Genomic DNA, 22,510 nt, shown 5'->3' on the forward strand with positions numbered 1-22,510 from the left:
TCTCACTCATGTTCCTTCAGGAGTTTCACCTAAATTTTGTTTGGAATCTCACTTGAAGAAGGTAATCTCTTGCTGATCTGGAGCCTAACAGTGCTCCTATAAATTCTATGCTCCAAATCAGTGTGGATTTTTGTCTGTTGTCTGCCACTCAGATATAGTTTTGTAGATATGATCATTTCTCATGTTCTTGCTGAAGACGAATGTCTTGCTCACCTCGCACCAGAGGTTAACCAGAATCTGGCCATGTTCCTCTGCCCAGCTAGCAGTGGGCTTGTTGAAGTAAGGCTAGACTGTGTTTCCCTGTCTCCTTACATAAGCTGTCACAACCTTGGTGAATGCCCTTGAACACAGAGAGAGCATCAGGCTATACTATCCGTTCTCAGCAGTGGGCATAAAACCTGCTGCCTTGTGGAAACCCCAGACTGTTGGGCAGCAGAGGACCATTTGCTATAGTATCTGTCTCCTCTTCAGTGGCTCCGAGGTCCTCCGTGGCCAACTGTAATATTGGATAGAGGAGTGCTGTGTGAAGGATGGCTCCTGGAGTGACTTCTTCCTCCTTGGGGTCGGGTATAGATGCTTGAAGAGTGCAGTCACCCATGAATCCTTCAAGGAGTAGAGGGCCTCATCCATTCCAGTGTTGAAAAGTTTGTTACCCTCAAAGGGGAGATCCTCAATTGTTGCTTGGACCTCAGCGGGAATCCCCAAGGACTGACAGTATTACCTCCTCATGGCTACTGCAGCAGCCTTGTGAATGCTATAGTGTTAAACATGTACAGCGCAACCTTTAAGGAAGTGTGGGCAGTCAGCTGTCCCTCTGCCATGACAGACTTCATGTTCTCCTGGTGTTCCTTGAGAAGCCTGTTTATAAACTAAGACAACTTATCTCAGTTTAAAAAAACACAACATATTTCGAGATGAGGGCCTGATAGTCACCCTCCTCCGGAGGTTAGCTGACAAATATGCCATGCAGTTGAAGAAGGCCCCATTTCTTATCCTTTTTTCCTCAGTGTGGACTTAGAAAGTCCCTGCTGTCCTGATCTCTCCTGAACTGCTACTACTACAAGAAAACCCAATGCTGGATAAAAATAAAAATACCTGACTCCCTGATCAGGAACGTGGTAGTCCCGGTCAGCTCTTCTGAATGTAACCAGAATGGATATTTTTTGCACGGTCCAGTAGCCCTTCATTAATGGACATGGCAAGCCTGACTAGCATAGAGGGATGTAGAATATCCATGAGTTTGTGCTGCTTCTCTCAGATCACTTCCAGGGCTACATCTAAAGTTTCTGCCATATATTTCATCAGGTCCTAGAATACTTTAGACTCATCAACTGAGGCCAACATGGGTGAACTGCCTCATCCAAGGAATAGCGAGCATCAAGAGTGCCATCATAAACAGGCATCAAAGCATGACACAAGGAACAAGTCTTAAATCCCAGTGACTTAGATTCTGCAATAATGCTAGTACCCCAGCACAAGGGGAGGGATGTAGGCTAACTTATCTAATTATACAGAAATAAAACCAATGGGTGCAAAAATGAGAAAACTACACCAATCAGATATTATACACAAGGCTAAGAAAAAATGACAGTGTGCAGAGTAAGCAGTCATTGCAGGGTTCCAACTCACTGCCATGGGCAGTAAGAATGAAGTAAGGGCCAGTTGGGCCTGCTCTGCTTTTTATTCAGTCAGGTGGGGAGGCGTGAGGGCACCAAGGGCCTCCAGTGGACTCTGCTGACCAAAAGAATCAGTCGTGTATGTGTGTAGCACAGCAAGAGTCCAATGTGTGTCAACAGTCATTCGAATGAAATTATAATCTGCCTGCCTAAACTCCCCTAGTAGTTGTAACTGGACATAGTATTCTCTCTTACTTCTTGTCCTAAACTATTGTATAGCATTGCTGTATCCGGTCAGGTTGTTGTCGTCGTATATTAGAGATGTGTAAAATATTCCCTTATACTGTTTCAATATTTTAAAGTGTGTAAAGCACTTTGCTTCTTGGGGTGAAAAGTGCTACAGGAATGTAAATTATATTTTTATTTGACAGTGAAATTATTGAATCAAAACTGTCACACTAATGTGGAAGATGGACACCTACCACATTTTCATATCAGCATTGCTTCTTCTTTTTTTAAATAAGGGAACACTGTCAAAACTGGCAGACAAAATTGGACCTGCTAGCTATATATGTAAATGCCAAGAATTACTTAGGGTGGGGCACAGAGGTAGAAATAGGAATAATTGAAGGAAATAACAACAAGACCATGTAGACTGAATGCCAATTTAAAAGACTTGCTGAAAGTGAGATATATTTATGAAAATCTCCCCAAGAAAAGTGGTGGAAGCCTAATCACTTCAGACATTTAAAACTGAACAGTAGGGAACAATACTGCTCCAGCAGGGAAATGGACTAGATAAACCAACAGATATTGTCCATCTTTAACTTCTGCAACTCTGTTTTTTGATTCACGGACACACAAAGGTACCGCCGTCCACTCCACTAGGTCCTTCTATTCACCTTCTGAAAGACAGTTAGGCCATGTCTACACTAGTGAGCTTAAGGCAGGACAGCTGCACCAATGTAGCTGTGCCACTGTAAGATAGCTAGTGTAGCTGCTCTAGGCCGACAGAAGAGAGCTCCCCCGCTGACATAACACTGTGCAGTTTGTCACTTATGCCAGCGAAACTTATGTCGCTCAGGGGTGTGGTTTTTTTCCACCCACCTGAGCGACATGAGATTTGCCGATAAAAGTGGTAGCGTAGACATGGCATTAGAGTCTTGTACATTTTAATACTGAAAATGTACAATGCCCATAAGGGAATCCCTGCACCGGGTTTGTTACTGTAGGGTCACAGGCACAGAAGCTGGCTTTTTATCAACATGGTGGATCTTGTTTAAGAGAAGTTAAATATTAGGTCTGCTACCCTGCATGCAGCATTGCATAAGAAACAATAGTGTACTGGCTAGGAGAAGATGGATGAGATTTAATGGACTTTTGCCACTCTAATTTGGAATTCTTTTTAATGAGTGTAAAGCAAAATGCAACAAGACAACCTAGGAATGTAAAAAATTAATTGCTGAAAGCTGGGATGGCTCCAGACATGCCTCGCTTCTTGAGCCTGCAATGTAGTCTGAAGTTTAAAACAGGATTTGACCCTCACAGTTACTGGGCCAGTGGATATTGCAGGGATTGTAGAGGTGACAGATGTCCCTCTGGCACTTTGCCACTTCGGTCCCTGCTGGCAGCAAGCCTAAAGGGATTCCCCTGTGAGCCAAAATCAAAATAGTAAGAGATGGCATCAGCTCAAATAACACCACTGCTCCAGAAAGAAAAGTCCACATTCACAGCCAAAGAATTTTATTCTTATTGGATTTAAAAGTTAATTGGCCGAGTTTTTCTCTGTTGTACCAGTAATCCAACTGATATTAATGGAGAAGTATGACCGCAACCAAAAGGAGAATGTAGCCTAATGTATGTAAACTAATGGGCTCTAGAGAGATATAGAAAATAGTCATGTTTCTACAGCTCCATTCATCTCAAGGGATTGCAAAGCATTTCACAAAACTTAAACTGATGTTAGCAACAATTTAAAAAAAAAAAAAAAAGATCCCTTAGGCTCTGGACACACCACCACCACAAAACTAAGTTTAGTAACAGTTAAGGTTGATGGACACATTCCATCCATTCAAAATCTTAAAAGAATGGAAACAAGAAGTTAACACTTGTGCATTTGTTTCCACTTTCATATTGCCTACAGGGCTCGATAATGCACTCCAACAGACTTCCACTTCCATCTTCAACAGATACCAGATAGCAATATATATCCCAACTTCATCAAACTTGCACTCCAGCACAAAACCTTGACAATGGTCTCAGATACTTTTATATCAGCACATCTGACAGTCATACATTCCATGCATTTGGGAAGTTATTCTGCCCCAATACCATGTGGTCATTGTTAAGATTCCCCCTCTGCTTCTCCAGAGTATTTTCCCCTTACACACACCTCTTCAGTTAAAAGACTTTGCATCAGAATTCTGTAGTGGCCATAGTGATTCTTGGCCAACATCTGGCCTAAAAAGTAATTGTATGAGCCCTCAGACTCACTCCTCTTTAGAGCATCCTGTGGCGACCACAGGTGCCAACATGCAGTATTACACCATGATCTAAGTACGCAAAATATTTAGATGAAGCTCCTACGCTCCTGAGAGTTCCCAGTGCCATCCAGAATTGAACAGAGTTTTGGCAACACCTGCAATGCTGCACACTATAATTCTTCATTCATTTCTATGTCAGGTAGCCTGAGACTGAAAGACAGTCTACAACACACACACACAAAAGAAAAATAACCGTGGAGAATGATAGGACCCCCATTTGGCTTAGCTCAGTCTATGTGACTGAAGTTTTTAATCTCTTCCTTAAGGATTAAAAGAAACATAAGGCAGTGACATTTGCACAGTGCCAACTGCTAATGCATTTCTGTAAGCCAGACCAAAAAAAAAAAAAGAAAGAAAAAAAAAAAAGAAAAGAAAAGAGGCTTAGTTAACTGAGACCACACCTCTTCCTTTTAATATAACTGTTGGAGAGATAGATGTGTAAAAATGTAATACTAGCTGTTCATGGCCAGGGCATTAACAGTACTGCATCTAATTCATTAGGAAGACAATTTTATATACTTCTGTGATTTACAGAACACATACTGAAATTTTCTAACTAGACTGAAGCATTATGTTAGTAATCTTGCTAAGCCTCCAATGTTCTAGATGCCCAAAGGGTTTGCTTGACACATTCAGACTCTATGCAGCAAGGACTGAGAAAGGAAGAGAGAACAATCAGGTTTCGTTTTCAGATGAGATGTTGGAGCTTTGAATTAAGAGTATCATGGCAGGAGTTTTCCCAAGACTCTTATTTTTAAACAGCCAAAAAAAAGTGGACAAAATAAGAGGGTTTGTCAGACTTGGCAGGACTATCACAGAATCACCGTAATTTCAGATGTGACAAAAAACTATTCTAATTCAATTTCTGTGACTCTAACCTGTTAGAAGATATTTGGAATCACTTGCATAGTGACCACCCCCTAAGCTAAAAGTACAAATTTTGAATACTGTTCTAGCAAGCTCAGATTTACTGATTAATGCGTATTTCTAACAGACTTTTAAAATATTGAATATTATCTATCAGTAACCCTTAAGCTTTAGTTTATTAGCGTTAATCTAATCAGCATGCCAATACCACAAGGATTTGTATTTATTTTTTGTGATTGATTTAAAGTATCTCCCTAATCAACCCTTATCATTAAAACTATTAAATATTTATCACAATTATGATATGCACTAATTCTTAAATATATATGGTATTTTTTCAACAAATGAATTACTATTCCAAATAAGGTAAAGCACCTGTCCTATTACCTGCAGATGTGATCAATTTTTCTATTAAAAATTGGTATCTGATTATTTTTAATTAGATTTATTGAACACTGAATGATAATCTTACATTTATACAGCCCCTTTAATCCCAAAGGATCCTAACACTCTTTATTAACGTTATATATTGAAATACAAACTATACAGAGAAATTGCTTTACCCACCTCTGAAATTAAACATGGCAGCTACTTAACAGCACACTGAATGACAATTTCAGGATAGAAAGTGAAGAAGAATACCATTATCCAATTCAAACAGCAGGAAAAGTTCAAGGAAATAATATTCAAATTTAAAGTTGGCCAACGCACCAGTTTAATATCTCTACTCTTCCAAAATGCAACACTGGTTCTTTAGTGACCACAAGTAGTCAAAACCTTTGTTTTATACCACATCTGAAAGACTATACAACTGGCAACAGCAGTTTCCCCTAACATGCCGGGGCACTGGATTCAGTATTGAATTAGAGAAAAGAGAAGCATCTATTCCACTTCCAGCAGAAGAGGTTACTCACCTTGTGCAGTAACTGAGATTCTTCGAGATGTGTGTCCCTGTGGGTGCTCCATTTCGAGTGTCGGTGCGTCCTGGCGCCGGAGATTTTCGGTAGCAGTGCCCAGTTGGGATGCGCATGCACAGTAGTTCACAGTAGTTGTCTCGCAGTACCACTGGCACTTCATCTAGCGCTCCCATGGCCCGATCCCCTTGGTTCCTTCTCTACCACAGAGTCCTTTCTGCGAACTCTAAAGTAGAGGGGAGGAGGGCAGGTACTAGATCACCCACAGGGAATACATCTTGAAGAACCTCAGTTACTGCACAAGGTGAGTAACCGTCTCTTCTTCTTCAAGTGCTGTCCCTGTGGGTGCTCCGCTTCAGGTGACTGTAGAGCAGTACCCCATTATAGAAGGATGCTGTACAGTTGAGGCTAGTACTGTAAGGCCAAGTATTGTATTGGCCTCTAAACTCTGAGTTATTATGTAGTAGTTTGTGAACATGTGTATGGAAGCCCATGGAGTAGCTTGGAATGTGGTCCAGGCAGAAATTGATCTAGTTGAATGGGCTCTGATCCCTGTCGGGGGTTCTATATTTTGTTGTTGGTAACATAAATGGCTGCAATTCTAAATCCATTTCAATAGTCTTTGTTTCAAAATGGCTGCGCCCTTCGATTGTTCTTAGAACGAAATCTTTCCGTAGGTCACCATCTTGGTAAAATGCTAGTGCTCTTCTAACATCTAGTGTGGAGAACAGATTCCTGTGTAGGCCCATCTGGCTTAGGGTAAAACGCAGGTGGATGGATAGGTTGATTGAGATGGAATGATGAAGGTACCTTCGGTATGAATTTAGGGTGTGGTCCCATAGTCACTTTGTTTTTAAAGAATATGGTATAAGGAGGAGGGGCCATGAGGGCCCCAATTTCACCCACTCTACGTGTTGAGGTGATTGCGACCAGGAACGCTACCCTCGTTGATAAATGTAGCAGAGAACAGGTAGCAAGTGGTTCAAAAGGGGCTCTGGTAAGGCCTGTGAGGACTAGGTTTAGGTCCCATGCTGATGTAGGGTGGCGGACTTCAGGGTACCTGTTCTAAATACCTGCAAGGAAGCGTTTCGTAATCGGATGCGCGAAGGCTGAAAAAAAACATCTATCTTGTGGTGGAAAGCAGCTATGGCTGCGAGGTGTATTCTAAGTGAATTAATAGATAACCCTGAATGTTTCAAATGCAACATGTGCTCCAAAATGGAATGTATCGGCGCTGTAAGTACTGATATGTGGCTGTTGTGACATCATGAGGAGAATCTCTTGCATTTATGGAGGTAAGTGGTATGCATGGTAAGTTTCCGGCTGTTTAGCAACAACTTTTTAACCTCTCCCAAACAGGTTAGTTTGTCATGATGGAACCATAGGGGAGCCATGCCTTCAGGTGGAGTTTTCCTAGATTCGGGTGAAGAACTTGACCCTCACCCTGAGGGAGAAGATCCTGACGGAGAGGAAGGGTGTACGGGGTGCAAAGTGCCATGCGGTTCAAGTACGGAAACCATGTCTGTCTGGCACATGTCGGAGCTATCAGTACGATCCTGGCTCTGTCGGTCTGTATCTGTGTATCACTCTGGATAATAACAGTACCAGTGGGAATGTGTACAGGAGGGGTATGTTCCATCGGATGACAAAGGCATCTCCTAGGGATTGTGATCCTAGTCCTGCTCATGAGCAAAACCTTGGACATTTGTGATTTTGTGATGTTGTGAACAGACTGATGTGTGGTGACTCCCACATGCAGAATATGTGTTGTGTTGTCATTGTTCGGTTCCCATTCGTGTTCTTGGGAAAACTGTCTGCTCAATGTGTCTGCCATCATGTTCTGTTGGCCCAGGAGGTACGACACTGTAATGGTAATATTGTGGATAATGCACCAGTTCTATAATTGTATGGCTTCTGTGCACAGGGAATGAGATAGAGTTCCTCCCTGCTTGTTTATGTAGAACATACAGGCTACGTTGTCTGTCATCATTCCTAGTGATTTGTTTTTTATCACTGGTAGGAAATGTTGGCATGGGTTTCAAACAGCTTGTAGTTCGAGTAGATTGATGTGTAATAATGACTCCACGGGAGACCATTTCCCTTGGATTGTGTGTTGGTTCAAGTTTACACCCCATCTGATTAGTGAGGCATCTATAGTGATCAGGATGGATGCTGGGTCTTGGTGAAACGGGACACCTGCGCACACATTTCATGGGTTTATCCACCATTGTAGCGATTGTATGACTTTTGGTGGTAATGACAGGAGTCTGTTTAGACTGTGCTTGCATGGTATGTTGAGTGTGCTCCGTCATCCCTGGAGACCGCGCATGTGTAGTTGTTTGTTCTTGATCACAAAAGTAGAGGCCACCATGTGTCCTAATAGTTGTAAGCAGGTGCGTGCAGAGACCCTTTGGATTGTTTGTGACTACGGATATGAGAGTGGTCATTGTGGAGAATCTGGTCAATGGTAACGAAGCTTTGACTTCTATTGAGTCTAGATAAGCGCCAATTAATTCTAGTTGTTGAACCAGAACTAAAGTAGATTTCTTATCATTTATTTGTAACCTTAGGGTATGGAAAAGTGTCAGTCTTCTGTGTGAAGCGTATTGCTTCTGCTTGAACGTGACCCTTCAATACACAATCATCCAAGTATGGGAATATCATAATTCCCTGTCTGCATCAGTGTGCTATTACTATGGCAACAGTACTGGAAAAGACTCTCGGAGCCGCTGAGAGTCTGAATGGTAACACCCTGTATTGGAAGTGGTCTCTGCCTACTGTGAGCCGTAGGAATTGTCCGTGTGCGGGGTCTACAGTGATATGAAAATACGCATATTGTAGGTCAAGGGCTGAAAACCAGTCCCCTTCTCCCAATGCCGGAATTATTGACATCAGCGTAACCATTCTGAATTTGTGGGTACATACAAATTTGTTGAGTCTTCTGAGATCTAAAATGGGTCTCCATCCTCCATTATTCTTTTGAGTCAAGAAGCAGTGGGAGTAGAACCCCTTCCCTCTCTGTTGTATTAGAACATGTTCCATGGCACCTAGCTGTACAAGATGGTTTACTTCTTGTCATAGAAGATGCTCATGAGAAGAGTCCCAGAAGAGGGATGGGTAGGTGGGATGGCATAACCAAATCGTACTATCTCCAGTATCCAGTGATCTGTGGTGATGGATGCCCACGCTCAGAAAAATGGCCTTAGTTGGTGGCCAAACATCTGGATAGGTTGTGTAATATGTGCTGGTTGTCAATCAGACCCTTGACCAAATCATCAAATTGCATCTTGGCCGGTGGTGCCTGTGACGCAGGTTCACCGCATCCACCACCAGGGAGTTTGGTTGAGGGTGAGAGAATAGGAAATACATGCCTTTATTGGGCATGTAAACATAGAATATCAGGGTTGGAAGGGACTTCAGGAGGTCATCTAGTCCAACCCCCTGCTCAAAGCAGTACCAATCCCTAACTAAATCTGCCCCTTTGCTCATGGGGGGGTATGGTAGCCGGAGTTTGCCATACTGATTCTGCCAGTTCCAGCAGGGCGCTATTAATTGGTAGTGCTATCTTTGTTGAGGATGCTGGGTGTAGTATTTTTTAAGAGCTGATGTTGATTTTCAGTCACCTCTTCCAGAGGGATGTTCTGACTTTGTGCAACCCGTTTGAATAAGCCCTGGAATTGTTTTGAGTCATCTGCGACGGTAGGCGGAGGTGGCATTACCGCCTCATCCAAAGATGAAGATGAGTTATGGGCAGGTGAGCAGCCTTGAGTATTGGAATCCTCCAAATCCTCAGAATCCTCATGCGCCTCCAAGGGGTCAGTGGCTGTCACTGTAGAAAGGCAAATCTGTTGCCTCTGTGGAGTGTGAGGCCCTTGGGTCTGAAATCTTTAGACCTCCCATGAGTCCCAATGTGCCCAGTGCACTGGGAATGGCACGGGTGGGCACATCCATGGATTAGCCGGCCATAAGAGTATGTCCCTGTGTAACTGGTCACTGGCACTTGTGTGAGATTGTGGAGGCTTGGTGCCTGATGGACAGGAGTGCTCTGAATAGAAGACTGCCTCTTCTAGGTCATCTTCCTCATCACTTGAAAATTGCTGGGCATTAGGTGAGTACGTCTGTACCAGTGCAATCAGCACCGGAGAACCGTTGGTGTCAAGTATAGCTCACCCAGACTTGGATGCTATCTCAGTGTCAGTTGATTGAGCAAGGAAGTGTGGTGCAATGGGCATCAGTGCCGTGCTCTTATGTATAGAGGCCTGTGAGGTCGGCCCTGTCAGTACCGCAGGCTTTTGCGTAGCCTTGATTGGTGCCGACTTAGTGCACTCAGGCTTCAGCTCCGCAGCATGCGGCACCGATAGAGGTGGCATGGTAATCAGAGGCACTATCGGCACTGTGTCCTTCCTCGGTGTATTCGATGCCGTGGAGGAGGAGGCTGATTTGTGCCAACTACTTGACTTCTTATCTCTGCCGGCAGAGGTCCCAATACGGACGGTGGCGGAGGTGCCTGGAGCATCAAATGTGGTCACCCCACTGGCCATCGGCACCGAGGGTAGTGATCATGCTACAGAACATTTCCTCTTCAGTGGATCTCCATGGGTTGGAGATGCCTCCCTCTTCCTCAATTTTCTGGAGAAAAGGGAACTCGCTCTGTCCAGCGAGGAGGCACCCGAAGAATCCACGATAGGGTTTTTCCAAGGTAGATGGTGGTGTTAGGGATTTCTCCATAAGGATCCTTTTAAGTCTGAGCTCCCTATGCCTCCTCACTCTGGCTGTAAAGTTGCTCCAATGGTTGCATTTTTGAGGGATGTGCATCTCCCTCAGGCAACAGACATACTGTGAGTGTCCATCGGAGACAGGCATAGCGTCCTTACGTGAAGTGCAGTGTTTAAAACCCAAAAAGCCAGGCATTTTCGTTGTCCAATTTTGTCATGGTACAAAGAGACAGAAACGAAGAGGAAGGCTTTCCAAGATTTTTTTTTTTTTTTAAATGGGGAAAGTCTAAGTAATTAAACAGAAACCTAAGACTAACTAACTACTGGAAATTAAACTTAACAATAAGATTAGAAACAGTTTTCTAGGTAAATTTCTGACACGGCCGTTGGAGCTCTAGCTGCAGCCAAGGATGGTTGAGAAGAAACTGAGGGGGTTGGCATCGCATGAGCGCTAGATGAAGTGCCAACGCTACAGTGAGACAGCTACTGCCCACACGTGTCCCGACCAGGCACTGCCACCAAAAATCTCCGATCAGCGGCACCGCGATGCACCAACATCTGAAGTGGAGCACCCACAGGGACAGCACTCAAAGAACCTAGAGTTTTTAAAAGAGTTCTCCCATCCAAGTACTAACTTGACCCATTCCTACTTAGCTTGTGAAATCTCACCGGATCACAAGCACAAGAGCACATAGCTACCATTGTGGCCTAACATCTCCCCCTGAACACCCACACCCATAAAATATTGAAAGCATTTCTGCTTACCATTGTTGTTTGCAAACAGCGTCACTAGTGTCTTCTTAGCACTGTCACTGTTTTGAGCCCCACTGCTACTGACCGATGTAGCTGTAGAGAGATTACCTCCTATGGATGCATGGGCAACAATCGGCAGAGGGGCAGAAACAGGCTGCAGACTCACTGAAACTGCCAGGAAGGAATTTCACAGTCACATTTAAAAAAATAACACAGAGACACTACAATGTTTGGGCATACTGCTGTTGTATTACACTAAGCAAAACCTGTAGTTTCAGGTATCCTGTTTTCTTAGCTCAGTATTTCCTACCAAGCAACACAAGCAAAAAAAGGCATTTGGCCAGTTCAAGGCCATTGTTACTGATTTGCTAAAACAGATTATTCCCCATCCCCTACTGAATCATTTTCTCCTTGCTGATGCTACTCTGTCTGCCACAGAAATCTCCCTCTTGCTCTGCTCCGGCCAGAAGAGCATGAAGAAGCAGATGGCACCAAAAAGCAGCAGAACTATACCCTCCCTTAGGAGGCACTGTCTTATCCTACTCACCTACCAATATACCCAGCATCTACTAGCTTGTGGTTTCTTGTTAAAGCCCTGGTGTTGAATCCTTCCCCAAATATCCCATGTTAACAACAAGATGTAAAAAGCAGCTAGTCCAAAGAAATTAAAAAAGAATTAGCTGCCAGGAACACTTCCAGAGCATCGCGTAACAGGATTAGAACTTAGGCTCACAGTAGTTAAAGATGCAATAGGCCAACTACCCCTGAACTAAAGCACAAGATAGTCCCTAGAGTACCAGATTTAATAATTTTATTAAGATTATGTTAAAATAAAAAGAAAACGCTACAGAGTTTAAGCATAGAAGTTTCTGGTTATCAGGGAATAAGGTACAGATTATCAAGGGGTGCGAAGTTTGGTTTAGGATTGGATGGCATACTATTAAACTGATGCTATTCTTGATCTTAGCCAAAAGGCCAAGCAAAAGCAATTCAAATAGCCAAACAAAAGACTAATTTATTAAATATGCCAGTCTGTTCCACCCACAAGCACAGCTAGGAAAGGACTTAAAAAAAACAACAACCCACACCAGACTCAAGAATTTGGGATGAACCAGAAGGATACTGAGTAAATATTTTTTGATTTTATTCATGTTACATCTACTCTTGAATTTTAAATCAATTATCATCTAGTGATAATTACCCAATTTCAATATTTATCACTTTATATCCAGCCCCCTTCAACATGTTCATAACAGTTCAAGTCAATATTTATGATGCATCACTCTTATACAAATACCTAGATTGGGTAATTATAACTGGAACTATTAAATCAAAACTGAAAAATGAGAAGAGGTGTATCTACCTATTAAGTCCCTTTAAATTAGTCTTAACATTTCTCTCTTAAAGAAAAACAACAATATAATAAAAAGATATTCTAATCATCAAATTTAATTAAATACAGTAAGGACTCGAGATCCTTCAAGCATGCATGTTTTGAAATCAACAGAACTACTTAGGTGTTTAAAGTTAAGCATACATGTACTTGCAAGGCCAAAAATCAGTTAAAATAGGGAAATAAAGTGATTTTAAAAAGTAATTAACAGTCAAACAGGTTGCCATCTTGACAGTCTGACAATATAGGTTAGGATAGGGGTTCTCAAACTGGGGGTCGGGACCCCTCAGGGGGTCACATGAGGGATCGCGAGTTGTCAGCCTCCACCCCAAACCCCACTTTGCCTCCAGCATTTATAACGGTGTTAAATATATAAAAGTTGTGTTTTTAATTTATAAGGAGGGGTCACACTCAGAGGCTTTCTATGTGAAAGGGGTCACAAGTACCAAAGTTTGAGAACCACTGGGTTAGGATATAGGAAATGCAGTCTGCTGTTGAAATTAGCGGGAGTCAGACTTTCAAAGCCGTTGGAATGAGCATACTACTTAGCAGTAACATTTGCAAAAGTACTTTGTAAAATGTAAAGCACTATATATAGACACACACATAGTGTTATTTAATCTCTTATTCTTACATAAATTATAAACTGAGTACTTTTTAAAACAATCACTTTGATTGATTTAACAATAGACAAACAACTGTTAACCAAAGTTTCCTCCTCCCAAAAAACAAATCATACCTTCAAATAACTTTGAAAATCTCTAATTCCACATTAATTCCATTGTTAAACTGCATTTCCTGCCTCTTAATAAGAGGAGGTCCAGTCTGCTGAAGTATCACCAGAACGTCAGCTCCCACAGAGCCATATAACTGTGAACAGAGCTTTCATATATCAGGAATTTCTAACTGTTCAGAAAATGTGTGTTTTAATATATTTATTATTTGATAGCTAAATATTTACTGAACACCACATACAGGGAAACTACAGTGATTAGTTAAGTATAAATACTGTGCTATACAACATCCATATCTTGCATAACTCTATATTAAAATAGAGTATTACCCGTAGCAGTTTTATCAACTGAATTATAATCTTCAACAACAGAATCTTCAATCACATCACTGATTTTCTGCCATGGCTCCAGCTCCTCCTCCTCACATTCCATAAAAAGGTCTGTGTCTGCCATCCTGTAAAGGGAAGAGAGGAAAAACCCTTTATTGGGTGTTGAAAAAACTAGATTTCGTCAGACAGCAAAAGTCTCATTAGACAAAGAATCCTAATTTCAGATCCACTAGTAATGTCCATTATTTCTTCACTGGGGTGGGGGAAAATGTGAAACTTGGAACTGCAAATTACATTTTTCTTTCTTGTGTTTTAGAATTTAATCCACATGCTACTTGAAATGGATCTGTTTGTTCCCACTTTAAAACGAAAACTGTTTTTACCTTAAAACATCAGGCTTTCAAATCTTTACGTTTCTGTTTCAGTACTGCCAAACATAGGTGTCAAATTCCTCAGTTCCCAGGGGGTGCCTGCCCCTATTCTGCCCCAGGCCCTGCCCCCCAAGCCTCCACTCCCGCCCCGCCTCTTCCTGCCCCTGCTCCTCCCCCCAGTGCCTATGCTGCCACCCTGAAGGTTCAAAAATCTTGACCCAGAATCCCCAAATTCATCAAATTTATTTTTTAAAAATCAGGAGATTTAAAAAATAATAATGATTTTTGGTCTATATTCTGGTTTTTGAGCACTCCCTGACCACCCTCAGTATGTGTGTGACAACTGCAGGCTGAAAACTTCAAGATGTGAACACACAAAAATGCAGGCCTCTGCTCCCCATCCCCGCCCTGAACCCTCCTCAGCTCCCCACTAGCAGACTTTCACAGCCACTAATTCCCCAGCAGGCTCCTATAGCCATCTCTGTCCACACTATGCTTCCTTGTGGCAAAGAGTTCCACATGTCGATTATAAGCTAGTTTTAAAAAGAGTGGATTTCCTGTTATCAGTCTTATAATTATTTCCTTTCCAATTCACTGATTTTATATTAGAAGAATTGTAAATTGGAATGTCTAACTCACCTTCTCTACACCACTCATTTTCTATACCTCTATCATGTCCCCCCCTTACCTATATTTTGTCTAAAGTAAACAATTCCAACCATTTTAATGTCTCCTCATGTGGAACTCTCTCCTTTCTGATAATCATTTTTGTCACTTCTCTGAGCTCCAATTTCTTCTTCATCTTTTTGAGATACGGGGACCCGAACTGAACGCAGCAATATAACTGAAGGTGTACCATGGATTTACACAGTGGATTATATTTTTCAGTATTATCTACTCCATTCTTTATACATCCTAACATTTTAGTTGCTTTTTTGACCACCACTGCACACCAGAGAGAAGTTCTCAGTGAGCTGTCTACAACAATGGCCACGTCTTTTTCCTGTGTGGTTATACTTAATTTAGACCTCAGTGACATTTAGGAGTGCAATACTAACACTTATAGATTGTACATCTTTAAGTTGTTAAGTAAACATCCAGACTATCAAGCCAGAATTAAAACAAGATGTAAACTGCTTTACAGTTTTTGATATTAGCCTCTAGAATCACAAAGAATGTCTCTTCTCAGATGGTAAGACAAGTGTCAATATCAGGCCTCCAAAAAGCTGGTTCTCATTAGGGTGGATTTGATTTAAATCAAATTGATTTAAATCATGATTTAAAATCACTCATCAGGAAGACTCGATTTAATCTTGGATTGCTACATAAAAGTGCATTCTTGTTGGTTGTTATAACCTTAATACATATTCTTCACAACTCAGAGATAGATGTAGGTTTCATTTTTAGAAGGTACACAACATACATTTTTAAAAGGATTTATTTTGAAAATGTTTCAGATTAGTTTTACAGCTATATCGGAAAATGAATGATTGGTTGGTTGGTTATTTTATTTACCAAAAGGTAATTGAAGCAGATATTTATGAAGTCACTGGGAGGTGAACTATCTCCAATTCAACAGGTTAATAATTAATGTTTGGAGGAATTTCTTGCCATGCTGTATTAGGAGGAGAACATCACCAGACAGACATTTGAATTGTTTTATTTAACTATTTCTCACCTCTATATATTATGTATTCATTTATTTAAAAACATTTTTGCTGTTAACAAGCATGTTATCTCTGGAGACACAAATTCACAATTTGAGAACTGCAAAACTAAGCATCTCTGATGGTATTTTCTAGACGGACCACTTAGTCCCATTGGGTAGACAGAAAGATTAACCTAAATAATCTATACAGATGCCCCTGGAATCCCATAAAATTGGGTCCCTAATCCATGAACTATTGGAACTCATTTATAATTTTTTTCTTAAACATTACATGAATATATTGTCTTCTACTATAGAATTAGCATTTATAATCCCTATTCCATGATGAGATACCTTTGAGCTATAATGTACCTTAATTAAAACTATCTTTAGACAGCTTTTTTCCCCTCAAAAAGCATTATAAAAAAAATCCGATTTAAATAAAAAAAATCGATTTTTTTTAAATCATTGATTTTTATCCACCCTGGTTTTTATTATTACTATTCAATTCTACATATAGGTCTCTAATAGGGCTTTACACCTTGATATCTCTTGGGCCAAGCAAAATGGAAGCATCTTTCTCATAGAACTAGCTCTGCGTTGTTTCATTTAGCAGGAATTAGCAGTCTCTGAACTCGACATATGGTTCGCCAAAAAATTCAATTCAATTCAATTCAATGGCACATTTTCGGCCATGTCTACACTAGCAAGCTTACAGAGGCACAGCTGTGCTTATACAGCTGCGCCGCTGTAAGATCATTTGTGAAGCTGCTCTATGCCGATGGGAGAGAGCTCCCCTGTCGACATAATAAAACCACCTCAATGAGCGGGGGTAGCTATGTCAATGGGAGAAGCTCTCCCATTGACACAGCGCTGTGCATATCACCACTTAAGCTGGTGAAATTTATGTCCCTTGGGGGCGGGGGAGGGTTTCACACAGGGATAGTGTAGACATAGCCTTAATGGGCTGAAAGCAGAACAAGTGGCAGTTCTGTAGCATAGCTAAATGAGGCTTCACACTTGCAGAAAGGATTTTTCTCCTCTTGATTGTATTTTAGTGGAAGAGGAGACTGTTGTGATTGCATTTTGTCATCTCTACCACCATTTGACAGCCACTAAATCTGATGAGAAACATTCTGAGACAGATTGGCCAAAGTAAACAGCTGACAATAGAAGACAAGCAAGAAAGTAATCCAGCTCATTTACAGACAATCTGTGTTATCAATAGCCACAGAAACAGAGCTGACCAGAATGCTTAAATACAGACCAAGGTTTTCATTAGCTTACTATTGTAAGGCAATTTTAATTTTATGTAGTCTACCACAGATTAAGTAATCATAGTGGGACTGTAAATGTAAGTCAGATCATTGAGCTACAGTCATTTTACTCCTTATAAAATCAAAGTTCTAGCCAAACAAAAGTTGTATCTCTCTCAAACTTCAGGACATAACTCAAATCGAATGCAATTGTCTAAAGGAGAATGGTTTTTAATGCATCCAAATACTCAGTCATGATTGCTTATGAGTATCTGTCTGCTGGGTGGTGTTGATGGATCACAGACCTGGGTGGGGTCAATGGGTGTACTAAACACCTTCCATTCAGGCTAAATGTGGAAACTATTAAATGATCCTTTGTTTACTGATAATTGAAACAATGGAAACCACCACCTGTGAACTGAAGAGCAAGGCAAGCCAGGAAAGTGACTGGACCATGCTGCCTAAGGGGTCTTCCTGAAGGCTGATAGCAAATGCAGGGACTGAGCATTCTGGTAGGTACTGAGGGGAAATGTGAGTGTCAGAGAGATATGCAGAAGCACCAGAACAGACAGACTCTGAAGTGGCGAAGAATACATCCAGAACCGGCACAGCCCTGAGAGAAGCCTTGGAAGACAGCTCTTGGGTTAAGTGGTGCTGACTGGAAAGGGGCTTGGAACTGTGAACAAAAGAAACCATTTCCCGTTGTTTGGTTCCTCCTGCATTCAGGGAAGCAGAATGTTGTACATTCTTTGTAAATAAACAGGATTGCACCAAAGACACCAGACTCTATCATCAATTTCTCCGAAAAGAAACAACCCCTCAGAATCCTGAAATTTGGCTACCACTTCAGTCAAAAAAGGAGTAACAATACTGACTTGAATGGGACTTCCCCCCGCCAACCCAAAGATTGGGTAGTAAGCACATGAACCAACTCCACAAAAGTCACGTGAGTAAAGTTATACCACAATTGTTTGCAGGACTGAAGCCTAAATAAGACTATACACAAGGAAACAATGAGTTACGGGATACAACAAATACTCTGTAATTACATTAAAAAACAGAGGAACTCAAGAGGGTTAGGTTGTTAGGATAACACAGCGGTATGTGGTTAAGCATGAAAATCAACTTGGGGAAAGTACTGAACGATTTTATCTTTTAATATTAGTTCACAGACCTGATTAGAAGCTTAACTAGGTCACATACAGTTTTATTCAGAGTAATAGCAGTAGCCCCTGCTTTTCCCCACTTTCATATCTGTAAGACAGCAGGGTATTGAAGTAAAAAACAAGCTGTTGCACATGACCAGAGATATGGGCTTCCTCTAAATATCTTTTTTTACAATCATTCTTAAAACATATGTTTACATGTATTTAAAAACATAACCTGAAGTGACAACTCTTTGCAAAATTAATAGATTGATATAAAATAGGCATTAAATCTGAAACAAATATCTATTAGTAGGAAAACAGATTGTCATTACATATTGTGAGAAGTTTACATGGCATATATCTGAGATCCTTTTATTTAAAAAAAAAGTGCAAAATGTGGCACTTGGTGTAAAATGTAGTGTTCATATTCCATTGGGGATAGGGAAGCTTAAAGAACTGGATACACGGTTTCAAAACGGTAATTTTTCATTAGCAAGCACTCAGCAGCCAAGTTTTGTGCAGCTCCATGCGTGACACTTTATTTTAATTATTTAAGTAGATAAATTTGCACGTCAGTACACATCCATTTTGAAAACCCTGTGGATTTAGTGCTTGTGAAAAGTGCTGGATTGATACAAGGTTTCCCAAGGAGAGAAGCAGGTGTGGGGAGCCATGTGGCTCCTCGGCAGGAGGGGAGGTGTGGTGGTTGCTATAACCGGCCATGTCTGAGCAAGGATCATTCACATAACTAAGGGTTTTCAGGACTGGGCCTTTACTCATCACATCTATCTATAATATTTTGAGTTTCTTTGTTCTTCACTTCTTTCTCTGTTAATCAAAGACTGTTTATAGGATACCAGAAACTCTAGACAAGTATGTTAAATTACATGACAAAGACAGGTCACAACTCCACTGGGAGGTAAGTAAAAGAAAGAGAACAGAATGAGGATTTGAAATTGTACACATTCATCAACAAAATGGCTACTACTGCATTTCTTGCATATCTAGCAAATAACAAACAAGTGCATTTATGTAGTTGTTGCTATAAGAATCCATACTAAGAAAAATGATCAATTTACCTTACTAGTTTACTCTTTTTTCTCCTGACAGAATAATTAACAAAAAGTTTATGAAATTTAACATACTATTTCAGCCAAGTTATTCCAATTTAGAACCAATCTCCTTTACATCTGTTTAAGCACGTGTCCATTCAGTAACTCCATTATTCCATATGTCCACTGAACTCATACAAATATTTGCTTAAAAGAAGCTTGTTCAGTGAATAAAAAACCTGGTAACCAACGGGAAAATACAACAAATGAACAGCTGATTGGTTAAAAATAACAAGGTAATCTTAATTGTCAAATAAAATATTAGAAAAAAATCCATAACTCATCATCATGCACTTGGCTAACTGTACATTAGAGTTGCTACGTTAGGCTTCTATATTCCTTTAAAATGAATTAAACAAGTGTTTTTCATAAAAACTTAAGTGACGATCTCTCACAATATGGAACCAGCTCCAGTATCACTTTCAAGGGAAAACTATTTTTCTTAAGTAAATTATTCTGTTGAATTATATCACCTCTGCTATTTCTATTATTTAAGTATCACTACAAAGCAATCACCACCATAGTATCTGAGCATTTCAGAAACATTACTAATGTATTTATCTTAATAACCCCAGAAGGTAGGGAAATATTGTCCTCATTTTAAAGATGCTAAGACTCAAAGTGACATGCCCAATATTCCACAGGAAGTCTTTGGCACAGTCAGAAATAGAATCCATGTCTCCAAAGTCCTACTGCAGTGCATTAACTGCAAGACGAAACTCCCCCTCATTCAAAATAAGAATCATTTCTGGATGACAAAAGAGAAGGAAACACACCCTGACAAATAAAACAAAAGAAGGGTCTGCAGCATCAATCTACCTTTAAGCTCTGCACAGCAGTGAGAAATAAGACTCCGTATGTCCTAAATACCATTTTTTTCTCTCATTTGATACAAATTTATAATAATTACATTTGAACTGATTTTTAAAAATCCAAAAACGTGAGATAGATCTATGCATGTTTCTAGTAGGTCACTGTCTCAATTAACCAATGCCTGCATATTTGTGATTTTAAATATTCATCCTCTTAGAAACATCTAGAAAAGAATTCCATGCAATACTTCTTGGATAAAGCTCCTCTGAGATAATAAAAGAATGGTGACACTTAAAACAGTAACCATTTGTATGGAGTCGTATTACTCCGTACTAAATGAGCAACAGTGCCTAGACATTATATTGATGGGCACTTTATAAATATTTAAGACAGACAGTCAGATCTCAGAGTAGCAGCCATGGTAGTCTGTATCCGCAAAAAGAACAGGAGTACTTGTGGCACCTTAGAGACTAACAAATTTAGTTGAGCATAAGCTTTCGTGGGCTACAGCCCACTTCATAGAATCACAGAATATCAGGGTTGGAAGGGACCTCAGGAGGTCATCTAGTCCAAGCCCCTGCTCAAAGCAGGACCAAACCCCAACTAAATCATCCCAGCCAGATTCATCATTCATCAGATGCATGCAGTGGAAAATACAGTAGGACGATTTTATATACAGAAAACATGAAACAATGGGTGTTACCATGCACACTATAACAAGAGTGATCAGGTAAGGTGAGCTATTACCAGCAGGAGAGAAAAAAAACTTTTTGTAGTGATAATCAAGATGGGCCATTTCCAGCAGCTGACAAGAATGCCTGAGGAACTGTAGGGGGGGAAAATAAACATGGGGAAATTGTTTTACTTTGTGTAATGACACATCCACTCCCAGTCTTTATTCAAGCCTAATTTAATGGTGTCCAGTTTGCAAATTAATTCCAAATTCAGCAGCCTCTCACTGGAGTCTGTTTTTGAAGTCTTTTTGTTCTAATATTGCGACCTTTAAGTCTGAAATCGAGTGACCAGAGAGATTGAAGTGTTCTCCGACTGGTTTTTGAATGTTATAATTCTTGACGTCTGATTTGTGTCCAATTATTCTTTTACGTAGAGACTGTCCGGTTTGGCCAATGTACATGGCAGAGGGGTATTGCTGGCACACGATGGCATATATCACATTGGTAGATGTGCAGGTGAACGAGCCTCTGATAGTGTGGCTGATGTGATTAGGTCCTATGATGATGTCCCCTGAATAGATATGTGGGCACAGTTGGCAATGGGCTTTGTTGCAAGGACAGGTTCCTGGATTAGTGGTTCTGTTGTGTGGTTGCTGGTGAGTATTTGCTTCAGTTTGGGGGGCTGTCTGTAAGCATGCATGGTATGTCTATCCACTAAGGCAAAAGCTATGAAGTTTAAAATTACATTAAGGAAATCTTTCCACGCATGATTAAGAATACATAATTCAACACCTCATAATTATTCAAAAGATGCTAAAGTAAAACATTAAAGAGACTGTAGCTACAAGCTTCCTTTGACACTAACTTGCATTAAGTGCATGGTATTTCATCTGTTCACATCAACTCAACTAAGAAAATGTCTTCTCTCGTCTACAATGTAGCAGCTTTGTTTTTCATAGCTTTGATCTTGAATATTTTTGTAAGTAAGAAGCCCTTGCTCAATAAAATGATTAATCCCAGTGATAAATACTCTACATTTAGCTCTTCAGCTCATAACAGGCAGATTGCTTGCTTGCAAATATGGATGCCAAAAAAAACCCAACAATCACTAAATGTGCTAAATATACTACAAGAAATAAACCATTTTAGATGCATTTCCTCCCCGCTGTCAGTTGAAACGTGAAAAAGACCTTTATGGTGTTGAAAGCCAGTGTACATTAATTATACATAATTAATTGGCACTATTACAAAATATGGCCCCTTTGGCTTATGTGGAGCAACATGGCTCATATTCATCTTTACCACAAGGAAAAAAAAATCATTAAGCCAATGATCATTATGTTCTTGTATTAAAAAGATTAACATTTGATTATACATTCTGCTAAACCAGCTACCTTCACTGGTGGAGACCCAGCAATAAAAATTTGAATTTGCATCCAAGTAGACAGATTACCCTAAATTTGAGAAAGGTCTTTTTCCTTCTCGCCTAGCAGCAAAAAGCTGCTTGTCTCTTTTCTAATTTCAGCTGAAATTTGGCATCTGCTCTAGGCTCCAATTTGTATTTATTAAAATTAATAAACTGCCATCCTGTACAATTAGATAGATATAACATATAACAATTATG

The 22,510-nt window shown here is 40.4% G+C and overlaps 1 protein-coding gene across 6 annotated transcripts in view; it reads right to left on the reverse strand.

Annotated features, from left to right (window-relative positions):
* Positions 1-22,510, reverse strand: part of POGZ (pogo transposable element derived with ZNF domain) — a 59,756-nt gene that overhangs the window by 31,602 nt on the left and 5,644 nt on the right. For all 6 annotated transcript variants that reach the window (XM_077841718.1, XM_077841720.1, XM_077841717.1 and 3 more), the window contains exons 2-3: positions 13,865-13,989; positions 11,421-11,579 (exon numbers count right to left, since the gene is read on the reverse strand). In XM_077841718.1, coding sequence (XP_077697844.1) covers positions 11,421-11,579; positions 13,865-13,988 — 283 coding nt within the window. In that variant the 5' untranslated portion in view covers position 13,989. The remainder of the gene's footprint in view (positions 1-11,420; positions 11,580-13,864; positions 13,990-22,510) is intronic.

The sequence above is a fragment of the Eretmochelys imbricata genome, chromosome 24, assembly GCF_965152235.1.
Source record: "Eretmochelys imbricata isolate rEreImb1 chromosome 24, rEreImb1.hap1, whole genome shotgun sequence".
Taxonomy (NCBI): domain Eukaryota; kingdom Metazoa; phylum Chordata; order Testudines; family Cheloniidae; genus Eretmochelys; species Eretmochelys imbricata.